General features: G+C 37.4%; 1 protein-coding gene across 1 annotated transcript; it reads right to left on the bottom strand.

Moving 5' to 3' along the window:
- Window positions 1-11,858: 11,858 nt before the first annotated feature.
- LOC119723253 (small nuclear ribonucleoprotein-associated protein B'-like) lies at window positions 11,859-17,033 on the bottom strand. The gene is made up of 4 exons (XM_038193817.1): window positions 16,907-17,033; window positions 14,134-14,190; window positions 12,985-13,101; window positions 11,859-11,899 (listed from the first exon to the last, which is right to left on the bottom strand). Exons 1-4 carry the CDS (start codon window positions 17,031-17,033, stop codon window positions 11,859-11,861), a joined length of 342 nt encoding a protein of 113 aa, XP_038049745.1.
- Between the last annotated feature and the right edge of the window lie 105 nt (window positions 17,034-17,138).

Raw genomic sequence — 17,138 nt, 5'->3', positions numbered from 1 at the left:
GCACCTACACACGCCTCCTCACGAGAGCGCAAAATATATCATAAGAACATAAAACAAAGGCAGAAATTTATGGCAACACCCAACCTATCTCAACTACAGTGGCACAACGCAGAGCCCGCCTTGCCTGCCACTGCTACAGAGCCAAAGAGCAAGTTGTCTCTGACCTCATCTGCTGGAGATTGCCTTGCCCCAACAGAGGGAGGAGACCCCTCAACTACGTCGACACTGTATGCAATGATGCGAGCCAGCACGTTGATGACATCACCACGGCCATGGCGGACAAGAGAGTCTGGAAGAGTTTGGTTTCATCCATCTCGGCTGCGGCCGCCCAATGATGTTGATTATGATAAATTTGTTTAGCAAAAAAAAGGGCAAAATCAGATGTTTATGGCAAATTTCAGATTGTAAGGGGCTAACCTTGCTTTTTTTAGCAAAATTGGCCAAAATTAGATGTTTATGGAAAATTTCAGATTGCAAGGGGTTAACCTTGCTTTTTAGGAAGATTGGGCAAAATCTGATGTTTTTGGGGAACTTCAGCTTGCAAGGGGTTAACCTTGCATTTTTTTAGCAAATAGGGCAAAATAAGATGTTTATGGAAAATTGCAGATTGTAAGGGGTAAACCTTGCATTTTTAGCAAAATTGGCCAAAATCAGAATTTTATAAAAAATTTAAAATTGTAAGGGGTTAACCTTGCAATTTTAGCAAAATTGGGCCAAATTAGATGTTTATGAAAAATTTCAGATTGTAAGGGGTTAACCTTGCTTTTTAGCAAAATTGGGCAAAATCAGATGGTTATGGAACATTGCAGATTGTAAGGGGTTAACCTTGCATTTTGAGCAAGATTGGGCAATATCAGATTTTTATGAAAAATCAAAAATTGTAAGGGGTTATCCTTGCATTTTTAGCAAAATTGGGAAAATTCAGAATTTTATGAAAAATCTAAAATTGTAAGGGGTAAACCTTGCATTTTTAGCAAAATTGAGGAAAATCAGAATTTTATGAAAAATCTAAAATTGTAAGGGGTTAACCTTGCATTTTTAGCAAAATTGGGCAAAATCAAATGTTTCTGAAAAATTTCTGAGCGTATTAAGGGCTTAACTTGGCAAAATTAGATGTACTTTATGAAAAAAAATCAAATTGTAAGGGGTTAACCTTGCAATTTTTAGCAAAATTGGGCATATTGAGATGTTTATGAAAAATTGCCGATTGCAAGGGGGTTAACCTTGCATTTTTAGCAAAATTGGGCAAACTCAGTTTTTTATGAAAAACCTTAAATTGTGAGGGGTTAACCTTGCCAGATTAGGGCAAAATTAGATGTTTATGAAAATTTCAAATTGTAAGGGGTTAACCTTGCAATTTTTTTTTAGCAAAATAGGGCAAAATCAACTGTTTCTGGTAAATTGCAGATTGTAAGGGCTTAACTTTGCATTTTTAGCAAGATTGGGCAAAATCAGATTTTTATGAAAAATTGCCGATTGAAAGGGGTTAACGTTGCATTTTTAGCAAACCTGGGCAATATCAGATTTTTATGAAAAATCTAAAATTGTAAGGGGTTAACCTTGCATTTTTAGCAAAATTGGGAAAAATCAGAATTTTAGGAAAAATCTAAAATTGTAAGGGGTAAACCTTGCATTTTTAGCAAAATTGAGGAAAATCAGAATTTTATGAAAAATCTAAAATTGTAAGGGGTTAACCTTGCATTTTTAGCAAAATTGGGCAAAATCAAATGTTTCTGAAAAATTTCTGATCGTAAGGGCTTAACTTGGCAAAATTAGATGTACTTTATGAAAAAATTCAAATTGTAAGGGGTTAACCTTGCAATTTTTAGCAAAATTGGGCATATTGAGATGTTTATGAAAAATTGCCGATTGCAAGGGGGTTAACCTTGCATTTTTAGCAAAATTGGGCAAACTCAGTTTTTTATGAAAAACCTTAAATTGTGAGGGGTTAACCTTGCCAGATTAGGGCAAAATTAGATGTTTATGAAAATTTCAAATTGTAAGGGGTTAACCTTGCAATTTTTTTTTTGCAAAATAGGGCAAAATCAACTGTTTCTGGTAAATTGCAGATTGTAAGGGCTTAACTTTGCATTTTTAGCAAGATTGGGCAAAATCAGATTTTTATGAAAAATTGCCGATTGAAAGGGGTTAACGTTGCATTTTTAGCAAACCTGGGCAATATCAGATTTTTATGAAAAATCTAAAATTGTAAGGGGTTAACCTTGCATTTTTAGCAAAATTGGGAAAAATCAGAATTTTAGGAAAAATCTAAAATTGTAAGGGGTAAACCTTGCATTTTTAGCAAAATTGAGGAAAATCAGAATTTTATGAAAAATCTAAAATTGTAAGGGGTTAACCTTGCATTTTTAGCAAAATTGGGCAAAATCAAATGTTTCTGAAAAATTTCTGATCGTAAGGGCTTAACTTGGCAAAATTAGATGTACTTTATGAAAAAATTCAAATTGTAAGGGGTTAACCTTGCAATTTTTAGCAAAATTGGGCATAATAAGATGTTTATGAAAAATTGCCGATTGCAAGGGGGTTAACCTTGCATTTTTAGCAAAATTGGGCAAACTCAGTTTTTTATGAAAAATCTTAAATTGTGAGGGGTTAACCTTGCCAGATTAGGGCAAAATTAGATGTTTATGAAAATTTCAAATTGTAAGGGGTTAACCTTGCAATTTTTCTTTAGCAAAATAGGGCAAAATCAACTGTTTCTGGTAAATTGCAGATTGTAAGGGCTTAACTTTGCATTTTTAGCAAGATTGGGCAAAATCAGATTTTTATGAAAAATTGCCGATTGAAAGAGGTTAACCTTGCATTTTTAGCAAAACTGGGCAATATCAGATTTTTATGAAAATCTAAAATTGTAAGGGGTTAACCTTGCATTTTTAGCATAATTGGGAAAAATCAGAATTTTATGAAAAATCTAAAATTGTAACGGGTAAACCTTTCATTTTTAGCAAAATTGGGCAAAATCAGAATTTTATGAAAAATCTAAAATTGTAAGGACTTAACTTGGCAAAATTAGATGTTTATGGAAAATTTCAAATTGTAAGGGGTTAACCTTGCAATTTTGAGCAAATTTGGGTATAATGAGATGTTTCTGGAAAATTGCCGATTGTAAGGGGTTAACCTTTCATTTTTAGCAAAATTGGGCAAACTCAGTTTTTTATGAAAAATCTAAAATTGTGAGGGGTTAACCTTGCCAGATTAGGGCAAAATTAGATGTTTATGAAAATTTCAAATTGTAAAGGGCTTAACTTTGCATTTTTAGCAAAATTGGGCAAAATCAGATGTTTCTGAAAAATTTCTGATCGTAAGGGCTTAACTTGGCAAAATTAGATGTACTTTATGAACAATTTCAAATTGTAAGGGGTTAACCTTGCAATTTTTAGCAAAATTGGGCATAATGAGATGTTTATGAAAAATTGCCGATTGCAAGGGGGTTAACCTTGCATTTTTAGCAAAATTGGGCAAACTCAGTTTTTTATGAAAAACCTTAAATTGTGAGGGGTTAACCTTGCCAGATTAGGGCACAATTAGATGTTTATGAAAATTTCAAATTGTAAGGGGTTAACCTTGCAATTTTTTTTAGCAAAATAGGGCAAAATCAACTGTTTCTGGTAAATTGCAGATTGTAAGGGCTTAACTTTGCATTTTTAGCAAGATTGGGCAAAATCAGTTTTTATGAAAAATTGCTGATTGAAAGGGGTTAACCTTGCATTTTTAGCAAAACTGGGCAATATCAGATTTTTATGAAAAATCTAAAATTGTAAGGGGTTAACCTTGCATTTTTAGCAAAATTGGGCAAAATCAGAATTTTGTGCAAAATCTAAAATTGTAAGGGCTTAACTTGGCAAAATGAGATGTTTATGGAAAATTTCAAATTGTAAGGGGTTAACCTTGCAATTTTGAGCAAATTTGGGTATAATGAGATGTTTCTGGAAAATTGCCGATTGTAAGGGGTTAACCTTGCATTTTTAGCAAAATTGGGAAAAATCAGAATTTTATGAAAAATCTGAAATTGTAACGGGTAAACCTTGCATTTTTAGCAAAATTGGGCAAAATCAGAATTTTATGAAAAATCTAAAATTGTAAGGGCTTAACTTGGCAAAATTAGATGTTTATGGAAAATTTCAAATTGTAAGGGGTTAACCTTGCAATTTCGAGCAAATTTGGGTATAATGAGATGTTTCTGGAAAATTGCCGATTGTAAGGGGTTAACCTTGCATTTTTAGCAAAATTGGGCAAACTCAGTTTTTTATGAAAAATCTAAAATTGTGAGGGGTTAACCTTGCCAGGTTAGGGCAAAATTAGATGTTTATGAAAATTTCAAATTGTAAAGGGTTAACCTTGCTTTTTAGCAAAATTGGGCAAAATCAGGTTTTCTGAAAAATTTCAGATTGGGGGGCTTAACTTTGCTTTTTGAATAAAATTTGGCAAAATTAGATGTTTATGAAAAATTTCAAATTGTAAGGGGTTAAACTTGCATTTTTTTTAAAAGCAAAATAGGGCAAAATCAAATGTTCTGGAAAATTGCAGATTTTAAGGGCTTAACCTTGCATTTTTAGCAAAATAAGGCAAAACCAAATGTTTCTGGAAAATTGCAGATTGTAAGGGCTTAACCTTGCATTTTTAGCAAAATTGGGCATAATGAGATGTTTATGAAAAATTGCCGATTGCAAGGGGGTTAACCTTGCATTTTTAGCAAAATTGGGCAAACTCAGTTTTTTATGAAAAACCTTAAATTGTGAGGGGTTAACCTTGCCAGATTAGGGCAAAATTAGATGTTTATGAAAATTTCAAATTGTAAGGGGTTAACCTTGCAATTTTTTTTTAGCAAAATAGGGCAAAATCAACTGTTTCTGGTAAATTGCAGATTGTAAGGGCTTAACTTTGCATTTTTAGCAAGATTGGGCAAAATCAGATTTTTATGAAAAATTGCCGATTGAAAGGGGTTAACGTTGCATTTTTAGCAAAACTGGGCAATATCAGATTTTTATGAAAAATCTAAAATTGTAAGGGGTTAACCTTGCATTTTTGGCGAAATTGGGAAAAATCAGAATTTTAGGAAAAATCTAAAATTGTAAGGGGTAAACCTTGCATTTTTAGCAAAATTGAGGAAAATCAGAATTTTATGAAAAATCTAAAATTGTAAGGGGTTAACCTTGCATTTTTAGCAAAATTGGGCAAAATCAAATGTTTCTGAAAAATTTCTGATCGTAAGGGCTTAACTTGGCAAAATTAGATGTACTTTATGAAAAAATTCAAATTGTAACGGGTAAACCTTTCATTTTTAGCAATATTGGGCAAAATCTGAATTTTATGAAAAATCTAAAATTGTAAGGACTTAACTTGGCAAAATTAGATGTTTATGGAAAATTTCAAATTGTAAGGGGTTAACCTTGCAATTTTGAGCAAATTTGGGTATAATGAGATGTTTCTGGAAAATTGCCGATTGTAAGGGGTTAACCTTGCATTTTTAGCAAAATTGGGCAAACTCAGTTTTTTTATGAAAAATCTAAAATTGTGAGGGGTTAACCTTGCCAGATTAGAGCAAAATTAGATGTTTATGAAAATTTCAAATTGTAAAGGGCTTAACTTTGCATTTTTAGCAAAATTGGGCAAAATCAGATGTTTCAGAAAAATTTCTGATCGTAAGGGCCTAACTTGGCAAAATTAGATGTACTTTATGAAAAATTTCAAATTGTAAGGGGTTAACCTTGCAATTTTTAGCAAAATTGGGCATAATGAGATGTTTATGAAAAATTGCCGATTGCAAGGGGGTTAACCTTGCATTTTTAGCAAAATTGGGCAAACTCAGTTTTTTACGAAAAACCTTAAATTGTGAGGGGTTAACCTTGCCAGATTAGGGCAAAATTAGATGTTTATGAAAATTTAAAATTGTAAGGGGTTAACCTTGCAATTTTTTTTAGCAAAATAGGGCAAAATCAACTGTTTCTGGTAAATTGCAGATTGTAAGGGCTTAACTTTGCATTTTTAGCAAGATTGGGCAAAATCAGTTTTTATGAAAAATTGCTGATTGAAAGGGGTTAACCTTGCATTTTTAGCAAAACTGGGCAATATCAGATTTTTATGAGAAATCTAAAATTGTAAGGGGTTAACCTTGCATTTTTAGCAAAATTGGCAAAATCAGAATTTTATGAAAAATCTAAAATTGTAAGGGCTTAACTTGGCAAAATGAGATGTTTATGGAAAATTTCAAATTGTAAGGGGTTAACCTTGCAATTTTGAGCAAATTTGGGTATAATGAGATGTTTCTGGAAAATTGCCGATTGTAAGGGGTTAACCTTGCATTTTTAGCAAAATTGGGAAAAATCAGAATTTTATGAAAAATCTGAAATTGTAACGGGTAAACCTTGCATTTTTAGCAAAATTGGGCAAACTCAGTTTTTTATGAAAAATCTAAAATTGTGAGGGGTTAACCTTGCCAGGTTAGGGCAAAATTAGATGTTAATGAAAATTTCAAATTGTAAAGGGTTAACCTTGCTTTTTAGCAAAATTGGGCAAAATCAGGTGTTCTGAAAAATTTCAGATTGTAAGGGCTTAACTTTGCTTTTTGAATAAAATTTGGCAAAATTAGATGTTTATGAAAAATTTCAAATTGTAAGGGGTTAAACTTGCATTTTTTTTAAAGGCAAAATAGGGCAAAATCAAATGTTCTGGAAAATTGCAGATTTTAAGGGCTTAACCTTGCATTTTTAGCAAAATAAGGCAAAACCAAATGTTTCTGGAAAATTGCAGATTGTAAGGGCTTAACCTTGCATTTTTAGCAAAATTGGGCATAATGAGATGTTTATGAAAAAATTCAAATTTTAAGGGATCAACCTTGCTTTTTAAGCAAAATTGGGCAAAATCAGATGTTTATGGAAAATTTCAGATTGCAAGGGGTTAACCTTGCTTTTTAGGAAGATTGGGCAAAATCAGATTTTTATGGAAAATTGCCGATTGTAAGGGGTTAACCTTGTATTTTTAGCAAAATTGGGCAAAATCAGATTTCTTTGAAAAACCTAAAATTGCAAGGGGTTAACCTTTCTTTTTTAGCAACATTTGGTGCATGTTTTCCAAAAATTGGGCAAAATTCAGATGTTTCTGAAAATTTCAGATGTAAGGGGTTAACCTTGCTTTTTTAGTAAAATTGGGCAAAATTAAGATTAATGCAAAATCAGATTTCTTTGAAAACCTAAATTGGAAGGGGTTGACCTTGCTTTTTTTAGCAACATTTGGTACATGTTTTACTAAAATTGGGCAAAATTCAGATTCAGATTCAGTTTCTGAAAAATTCCACATGTAAGGGGTGAACCTTGCTTTTTTAGTAAAATTTGGCAAAATTAAATGTCGATGAGTAAGGGATTAACCTTGCTCTTTTTTTTTGCAAAATAGGGCAAAATCAGATTTTTCTGGAAAAATTCAGATTGTAAGGGGTTACCCTTGCATTTTAAGCAAAGTTGGGCAAAATCAGATGTTTCTGACAAATTTCAGATTGTAAGGGATTAACCTTGCTTTTTTAGTAAAATTTGGCAAAATTAAATGTTTAAGAGTAAGGGGTGAACCTTGCATTTTTTTGCAAAATAGGGCAAAATCATATGTTCTGGAAAATTTCAGATTGTAAGGGGTTAACCTTGCATTTTAAACAAAGTTGAGCAAAATCAGATGTTTCTGAAAAATTTCAGATGTAAGGGATTAGCCTTGCTTTTTTAGTAAAATTGGGCAAAATGAGATGTTTATGAAAAAATTCAAATCGTAAGGGGTTCAAGTTAACATTGCATTGTGTTTAGCAATTGGGCAAAATTAGATGTTTCTGGAAAATTGCAGATTGTAAGGGGTTAACCTTGCATTTTTAGCAAAATTGGGCAAAATCAGATTTTTATGAAAAATCTAAATGCAAGGGGTAAACCTTGCTGGTTTTTTTAGCAAACATTACCAGAACGTTGTCACAAAAGTTGGTACCTTGATCCGGTCTTCACTTTTTCTTTCAAATGGGCCTTGCGGTCGCTGCCGAAGTTAATTTAACGTGATTGCATAGACATTTTCAGATACCAACTTTTACGACAATGTGTTAGTAATGGATTCGTATGAAAAAACAAAATTGTAAGCACCCCCCCCCCCCACCACCACCTAAGGCAAATCTTGGGTGCGCCACTGGGTAAAATAGGCGCTAAAATATCGGAAAAGGACTGAAAAAAAAATATCCAGCCAGTTTGAAGGCCTTTACACATTTCTAAAAGTTGGTTTTAAATTAAGCGCTCCAGTTCTGAAATTGCGCACACTATCCAAAACGAATTAGGATCAGAGCGTCTAGCTCTTCATTTGAAAATTCAATTTAATGAATTCAAAAAAATAAGCTCATTTCGATGTCAAGCATTAAAAAAAAAACATTTTATATGTGTTCAAAGTTTTTGGCATTTATTTTTGGATTTTGTGGGGGGGGGGGGGTTCAACTTTGTAATATATTTAATATGCATCTTTATTTTGTTTCCGGTATAATATTGTACATGGCGTTTCTTACATCAATTGGAAATTACGGCAATAATAGTTTACTATTGGCGCAATTTGCAATTGACATAACATTAAAGGTACAGTCATATTATTGATCGAACGAAACTTAATTTTGATTATAATCAATTATTTAATATTCATTGATTCGCGACATAGACCTTTGAATCGTTTTTAATACTACCGGAGACCTGCCGAGCAGATGTAAATATCCAACTAAACCAAAGTTTTGAAGAAAAAAAAGATAAAAAAATCAAAAAGTTATGTGCTAGCCAAGCATTCAGGGATCGGTTTGAGCCATAACAATGCCCAGCCAATCATGAAATAAATTATGAAATATTCATTGATTTATGACATACACCCGTTGTTTCAATTTTGATACTACCCGTAGACCTGCCGAGCAGCTGTAGATATCAAACTAAACCAAAGTATAAAAGATATAGGGTAAAACAAATCAAAAAGTTATGTGCTAGTCAAGCTTTCAGGGATCGGTCTGAGCCATAACAATGCCCCAGCCGATCCCTTAGTTCTCTTCCGGGGTCTCGGCGTCCCCGACCAATACACACTTCCTTCCCTGTCCATCCATATAACCCCGGGGGGCCAGGCACCATGTAAAAGCAAAGAGCTATTGTTATATGAATGATATATTTTTTATGGGTGTAGAAAAGTAGTCCCCAGTCCGCAAGCCACCGCCGGACGGACCACCGGTGACCGCGGGGAGCGGCTTGTTGGCATATCGGCACGCCGACCCAAACTATCAGCGGTCCGCCAGAGGTAGGCTAGTGGCATGCCTCCAGTGGCCTGCAGCTCCAAAGCCGCTAGCGGACCACCAGCGGCAATCAGCGGCATAGCACCAGTGGCCTGCCGCTAAAAACCCGCCAACGGACCACCAGCGGCAGTCAGCGGCATACCACCGGCGGTCTACCGCTCCAAAACCGCCAGCGGCAATCAGCGTTTGCTGTTCCCAAGCCCAACAGTCATTCTCCAGCCTGTTATATATCATTGTTTTACTGAATGAAAAATATGGCAAACAGTACGTTCTTCGATCCTTAATTAAAAAAAAACCACCCAAAACATAAAAACGGTAGACGAAAATAACATTAACCACGATACCACATTACACTAGTGGACGCTGTTCATGATGTCCATCTTTATTTTACGTATGGGGCGCAGTTCGCTCTCGTAGCCCCCCCCCCCCCCTCCGGCCACCCAGACTCATTGCAAACAGGGCCTAGGGTGCTGGGCTGGGAAGGGCTGATGAGCAAATTCACGGAATCTTGTGGGGATGGCATTCTGGGTAACTTATCATGACCTTATTATCAGGGGCGGATCCAGGAATTTTCGCGGGGGGGGGGGGGCTGTACCATATTCAATGGGGGCGCTGTTTAAATTCGATGATTATTAACACTAGATTTACATAATGGTGTACCGTATTTTGAACAGGCAGGCATTATACCAGTATAATTTTTTTGGGGTGTCACAGCAGGTGGGGGGGGGGGGGATCTGTGTGTATAGTACAATACACACAGATCACTATAACTCAAATGGCCATCAGCACATTTTGGAACATGTATAAAAGTTTGAATGTTTTACATACGTCAACATACCGTTTTTTTGTTTTTAAATAGCAGCCTGAACACAAATGGTCAAAATGTCGGTGGTTTCGTCAATAATAATGTACCAAGCCGAATTACCCAAAACAGCAGGGGAAATGATTCAACCCGATTCCATTAACCACACAAGCTTCTTGTTTCAGTACTCAAAATTTTATTTTACATCATACTTATTGAGAGTCCATCTACAGATCCTGGGAATACTAAAAAAAAACTTGTTACAAAAAAAAAATCAGAAACTCTTCTTTCATAGTTAATCACATACAAATTGGTGCAACGGTGGGTATGTTTTGAGGAACAACTGTTGCTGGGCAGACTTGTCACATCAGGGCTGTTTCCCCCTACCACATCCACATTTTCAGTATGATGCTGGAATGTTTCATGGGGAATTATTGACAACCTACAACCAATATCCCAACTTCGGTACATCGTATTTCAATCTGTCTTTCAAACAAGTTTCTTATGGGAAAAACAAACTTGTGCAGGTCGGACTTTTTCACAAAAAGAAATTCAACTGCGACTTAGGTATGCATGACAAATTATATTTTAACTCGACACGAATTTATAAATACATACACACAGGGAAATAGATGAACCATTATGGTGGCCAGTGTAGTTGTACTGGGCCCCAATTTTTAGTAAGTAGAAAATACTGCCATGTACATTTATATGGAGGATCCCATCATAACACGCATGTGCTGGAAAACAGTCCCGTTGTCAACTTTGTATGGCTTTACGCCTAACTCCCTAGGGGGTGTGCAAAATCGTATTGAAATTGGAGGATTCAGGACTGTTAGGGCTATAAGAATTATTGGTTTCAAGCGAAACTGGGAGCCTTAGTGAGAGAATTGAATATTTACTAGAATGTGACACACCAGCATTCCCAACCGCATTCCACACTTGTAAGAAGCAACGTGTTAAAAAAAATGCCTGTTTATTAAAAATAAACCCCTTAGTATTAAAACATTTACAAAATGAAGAATCTCTACTTTAAACAACGTGAACTTAAAAAAACTTCTCAGCAAAAGCCAGCACATGTATGAACTGGTGAAAAGGAATTTAAAGATTTAGAGCTTATTTCTAAATTTTAAGCACAATTGTGATGTCAAGTGCAAGTGGACTGGGAGAGAATGTTACAACCTGACGCCAATTCAGCAGTTGTGTACAAAGTCTACAGAGAGTCAAGAAAATGTGCAAAGTATTTCCTAACAAAATTGGAAATGTTGCTCAGTCCCAGATTCATGTCTTGTCATCATTTTTTACAATGAATGACTGTCATTGAGATGATACATGAAGACAAAAGTGCCGTCAGGTTGCAACATTCTTTCCATGGGCTGGAAGCATATCTTAAAACTAGAACTTGAAATATATACAAACCAACATGATTATGTTGTCCAATCCCTCCATCAAGTTGATGTTAACAAGTCAATCTGTACTTTTCAGTCTGTGACAGCATTTGGACAAGTAATGCATAGAACAGGACCATACCGTCTTATTCCCCCAAACCTTGGCCAAGACAGTCAGTGTGGAGGGAAAACTAGGACGAGACCGAGGGCCGACCTGCATGTTTCACAAGTTAAAAACTTTCAATTCAAAATCTTCTTCTGTCAATTGCTGGTGCAGCACTATGCCACCACGAGGGGGGGGGGGAGGAGTACAGTCTTTACACAGTGTATCAAGGACGCAATCGTCGACGGACAGGTCCAGGGAGAAGATGCAACCTGCTTAATTCCTGGGTGGCGGTCTCATTCCTGGAGGGGGTGGGCCTGGAGAGAAAAGAAAACAAAGCAGAAAATATCATCCCAAATGTATTGGCAAAATTAAACAAGTTAAATGTGACTGTATTATTTTCCAGTCACAGCCTGCTCCTTGGTGTGATTTTTGAAGTTCAGTGTATGGTTATGGGCTGTGGACACAAGTACATGTAACCACTCTGCAGTGAAAATGTAGCACATCACCATCAATATTAGGCCTTTTTTTTCACACTAGAGCCTCTCAACCTGGGCGAACCTTGTCCGATTGATTTTTCAACCCCGCATTCAACCCTGTGTTGTTTCACACTTGATAAGTGCAAACCAAGCTTATTTAGCTCGGCTACTACTACTGTCTCGAACCCAGGCGAGACTTTCAACCAGGGTTAAAAACTTCAACCCTGGTCTGGAGAAGGGTTGAATTCAACCCAGGGCAAAATTTGGCACAGGGTTGAACACTTTCAAGTGTGAAATATTGCACGTTTTCAACCCTGCGTTAAGCCCGCACCAACCCCACTGATTTATTTAGTGTGATTTATTTAGTTAGAATGTAATTAAAAACTTCAATGCAATGACAGGAAGAGGCGATAACCTCCTCAGAGATTTGAGAAGAGTGATGCATAGCTCTCCTGGATTTTCCTTTAATGAAGGACTGCTCTAAATTCCATACTGATTCCTGCCTACTGTGTTTCAAATTTTAGAACAAAATGGATTGGCATTGGATTTCTCCAACTGGTAAGCATGGTAAGGGAAAATACCGCTGGTACTTATTGCTAAGTCTGAGTGTTGACTTTGTTCAGGGGTGAGATTGGGGTAAAATGAAAAATCCACAAAACTTTCACCAGAGGGCGTGAGGGTCGCCGACGGCCCCAGAGCAACGTAGGGTCTATGGTATATGTTTGTAATTAGCATTCAGGCAGCCCTTAAAATACCCACTTCTTTTGTTATATATAACTTTTATGGGTAACCAAAAACCAGTTTACTGCCAAATCTCAAGTCACAACCCTGCTTTGTTGGATTTTGCAAGAGTGAGGAAGGTTCCTAGTAAATCACTCAAGGGGGTTAGGGTTAAAGGCGCCTTACTGCTAATTGGCCCTTACCTCTCATTCCCATGGGTGGTCTCATTCCCATGCCTGGTGGAGGCATTCCTCTGCCCATGAGTGGAGGCATTCCGGGTCTCATTCCGGGTGGCATCATGCCGGGTGGCATTCCTCTACCTGAGTACGGAATGGCAAGGAAAACATGTTATTTGGACAGGAAAAAAGGTGTCTGTGTGTCTAGGTTTTAAAGGCCAACTTGGCTACAGACTCCAAATGTCCGAGCAGTTTTTCTCACATAATCAGATCAGTTCAAGATGGCAAAAATAGGGAGAAAGCCCTTTAAAGGGCCCATGTAATGTAATGTTTTTTTAATGCTGTCCTTGAAAATGTACCTTTGTGTCCTATTTAACCTCATTTTTAATTTTCATTTTGCCATTTTTCAGGGCATTTTGGTGCCCTTTTGGTTTTATGCTAATGAAAATTGCATATTCATGAGCAAGTGTGAATTTAGACAGAAACCTCAATGTTACAGCTATTTCAGAACCAAAGTTTGCCAGAATTTTGGATATTTTGCTGCCGTACATGTTCTTTTGTTTGGGGATGCGTTGTTTCAATACAAGACAGTAGGCCAATGAGCACAATTTTCTCACAAATGTTTTCAATTAGCAAATTTTGGGTTCACAATTTGAACAGAAAAACCCCTAAAGTGAACAGTGTCTTCCTGAAATGACATCACAACAGCAGCGCTCTCATTTGTCAGGAAAAGCATGACATTTTTTAATGTTTATAGAAGTGCACTTTTCAATACAATTAACCAAAAGGGATGTCAAATAGTTTTTATATATTTTAAGATTAGAAAGTTCACAAATTATGTTCCCAATTAAAATTCACGTCATGGCCCCTTAAGTACATGATAGGTTTCAAACACTCAACATTTAATTTAAAATAAAAAGTCAATTTAACAACAATTTGCACATTGCCCCTATTATGTCTAAAAATGGAACATGTACAAGAAGACGCAAATCAACACTGATGCACTTAGCAACGAGTGGTATTTTGGCAGGTAAGTGAGTTTATGAATGAGTGATTTTCCAGATACCATGACTCAGTTTTCACAATACATGCTGGATTTGAGAAATTTCACACAGAAAAGTAAAATGAAACTGTGGGGGCAATTACATGTGCCACTAAAACTTGGCATCAACTTACCCATAGGAGGTCTGGTCGGCATTCCCCTTCCACCAGGGTACTGTTGAGGTGGGGCACCTGCAAACATGATAACACATTGAAAGATTCACATAACAAAAAGTCTGTATCCTGAAAACTAATATATCTTCTCCTTTTATGTGCCAAAGCTGAAATTTGGTTCACATACATGTACATGAAGTTCTCACAGTAATGTCACAAACATGACTTTGTATTATATTAGCCAAGTAATGTGTGTTGAAGGGTCATTTGGGAACTGTGTTCTGAATGTCATCACTTTTTGGTCTCCAATTACAAATCAATCACAGGGTTTAAGGTTGGCTTTGTTCCAAAACAGGAACTGACTCGAGTTTGGATAATAGAACGGACAGGCATGTAACTGGGAATTTAGAAAAAAAAACGAGGAAACTCCAAACCCTTCAAGACTTTGTACATGTACAGTGTTTTCAATTTGTAATGGCATTCATGAGAAGTAAAAGACGAGAAAATCAGCGGACTCGAGGAAAAGTGGCATGCATGAACTGATAAAATAGAATTTGGTACCCCATGCCGCAGCAAGTTGGTTGGGTACATGTACTTGGTTCCAGAACACAGGTCTACATCATAGCAATGCCCAAAATCTCGATGCACAACAGAGGAAGATAAACTGTCACATTGCGACAAATTGTCTTTAACCCTTTGTCTACTACCACCTTCCAAAACATTTCAATTTTTACCTTGCCCCACCTTTACTGCATTGACATAGTTATAGGGTTGACAGCCACACACTCCAAGGGATAGGCTAAGTTAATTCTCTGATATGCATATGCACATCTTCCAAATCACTTCATTTTGAATACTGACTTAACAGGTTAGAATCCTTGCATAAAATCAGAGATGCCACAAGGTTTGCTTGAAAAAAACGGAACTGGGTCTGCTTGAAAAAAACCGGAACGGCTGCTTGAAAAAACCGGACTTTTGTGTGTGTGAAAAAGCCACTCCGTGTCCGACACAAAGTCCCCGCTGTCATCTTTATCTTGTAGCCAAGCCAAGTTCTGTTTATTGTTTAATTTTGCTTCTATGGCCTTGAAAGCTGTCGGTTCGTTCAATCACTTTGACTTTTTCCATCCTAATATTTATTCTGCCTACCCGAATTTCCAACGTAATATTCGACACGAAACATGCATGATTCCACAACACTGCTGTCGGTGTACATGATCCTTGCACTACGCGATGCGCTCAACGAAAACATGGTTGGTACCCGCATTTTTTGTATTCACATATATCACTGCGATCGGAAACCACCGATAGCTGAAATGATAGACTTGATTTCCAGGCTGAATGCTACGTGTGCTTAGCACACAACACGCCCGCACGCGGTGAAGCACGCGCGAGGCGCCGTTGTATCTTGCGTGCAATTAAGTACGTTGGCCGTTTGTATCGCATGCAGGCTCGGCAACAACATACACAAAGACTGTTTTTAAGACTACTTCAACGAACAACGTTGTGCCATGCGTGCGCCTAAATGTACTAAATCGAGGTAAAAATCAACGCATTTCCACAGTTTTTCTTCTCTTTTTCTGGTTAATTTGACGGCCGGAAAAACCGGAATTTTGTGAGATTTTTTTTAAAAACCGGAATTCCGGTTAAAACCGGAAAAGTGGCATCTCTGTAAAATTCATGCGGAAGGTATTGACATACCCAACTGTCTGGCAAAAAACTTACATGGGTATTTTGACAAGTCATCCTCCCAAATGCAACATCATGCAACACTTGTCTTAGGGAAAGTAAGTAAAGTCTGTCCCGAGCCAATATGGCCCAATAGGCTGGCATTTATCTCCGGTTTCAGTGGCATGAAATGACTGAGAATATTTCTATTCCCCCTGGACGGGATGCCAGTCCATTGCGGGTTACTCCCCAGCTAATGCCGGTACCCATTTATACTTCAAGGTGGAGAGAGGCAAGTGGAGATGAAGTGGCTTGCCCAAGGATACAACGTATGGCCAGCAGCTGGATTCGAACCCCTGACCCTCTGATCATGAGTCACAAATCCTAACCGCTAGGCCAAACATCCCCTCTTGTCTATTAAGAGACAAGCCTGCAAAATGTAACAAGATCAAACAGGCCATAATTCCCAGAGACTGTAGATTCCAATGGCAACAGCATACAGCAGTTGCACGGTGCATCTCTCATTGTCTCAGAATTGGCAGTACAGTGGAATGTCGCTATACCGAACACCGCTATACCGAACATTCGGCTATACTGAACAACTTCCTTGGCTCTTTATTTTTTGTGTACAAAATGTACCGAATATTAATGTTGAAAAATGTCAACAGAAGAGCGAAAAGTGGCCATTATTTCCCCAAGGAATAGAAGGGGAAAGCCACCCATTGCTGTAGGTGCCGGTAGTAAGCTCACAATCTGTGTAATTCCATTATTCAATAGTCGGCACGTGTTCAAAGTCATCTTTCAGTAACCAGAAGTTCCAGGGCATGCAGGGTGAAGTTCTGAAGGGCGCTATTTATTGAAAAATGAGTACCGGAGCACCGGCAGCTTATAACCGCTATACCGAACGATCGCTATTACAAACAATTTCTGTGGATCCCGCGACGTTCGTTATAGCGGCGTTCCACTGTACATGTATGTATAAGCACCAGTTAGGATGGCCAAACACCGTAGGGTCCCATCTGACTTTTACATCTGTTACACTGTTGCATCTGGCAGGCTTAGGGTTAAAGTGGTAGAAACCAGAAAACCAAGACCGATTCCCCCCCCCCCCCCCTCCTTTCTGACATACCTATCTGTGGAGCCATGACCTGTTGTGATGGACCTCCAACTCCTCTGACTGGACCAGCTAGACCTGCTGGTGCTGCTGCAGCTGCTGCAGCATGTGCTGGGATTCCCCTGCCTGCTGCACGTCCCATACCGGGTCCACCGCCAACACCGGGCAAGGGTACACGTGGTCCCTAAAATGGAAAAAAAAACAAAATTGAAGCCATCAAGTACTATCAACAGTTCAACGAATAGTT

The sequence above is a fragment of the Patiria miniata genome, unplaced genomic scaffold, assembly GCF_015706575.1.
Source record: "Patiria miniata isolate m_02_andy unplaced genomic scaffold, ASM1570657v1 HiC_scaffold_16, whole genome shotgun sequence".
Taxonomy (NCBI): Eukaryota; Metazoa; Echinodermata; class Asteroidea; order Valvatida; family Asterinidae; genus Patiria; species Patiria miniata.
Note: the sequence above shows the minus strand (reverse complement) of the source record. Positions and strands in the feature narration are given on the sequence as shown.

Bases quoted from the DNA above. Each gene is read 5' to 3' on its own strand.
- LOC119723253 (XM_038193817.1), bottom strand. From the start codon at position 17,033: ATGGGACGTGCAGCAGGCAGGGGAATCCCAGCACATGCTGCAGCAGCT. The intron at 14,191-16,906 runs GTATGTCAGAAA...TCATGTTTGCAG, and splicing joins GGTCATGGCTCCACAGATAG to GTGCCCCACCTCAACAGTAC. The intron at 13,102-14,133 runs GTAAGTTGATGC...TTCCGTACTCAG, and splicing joins GCCGACCAGACCTCCTATGG to GTAGAGGAATGCCACCCGGC.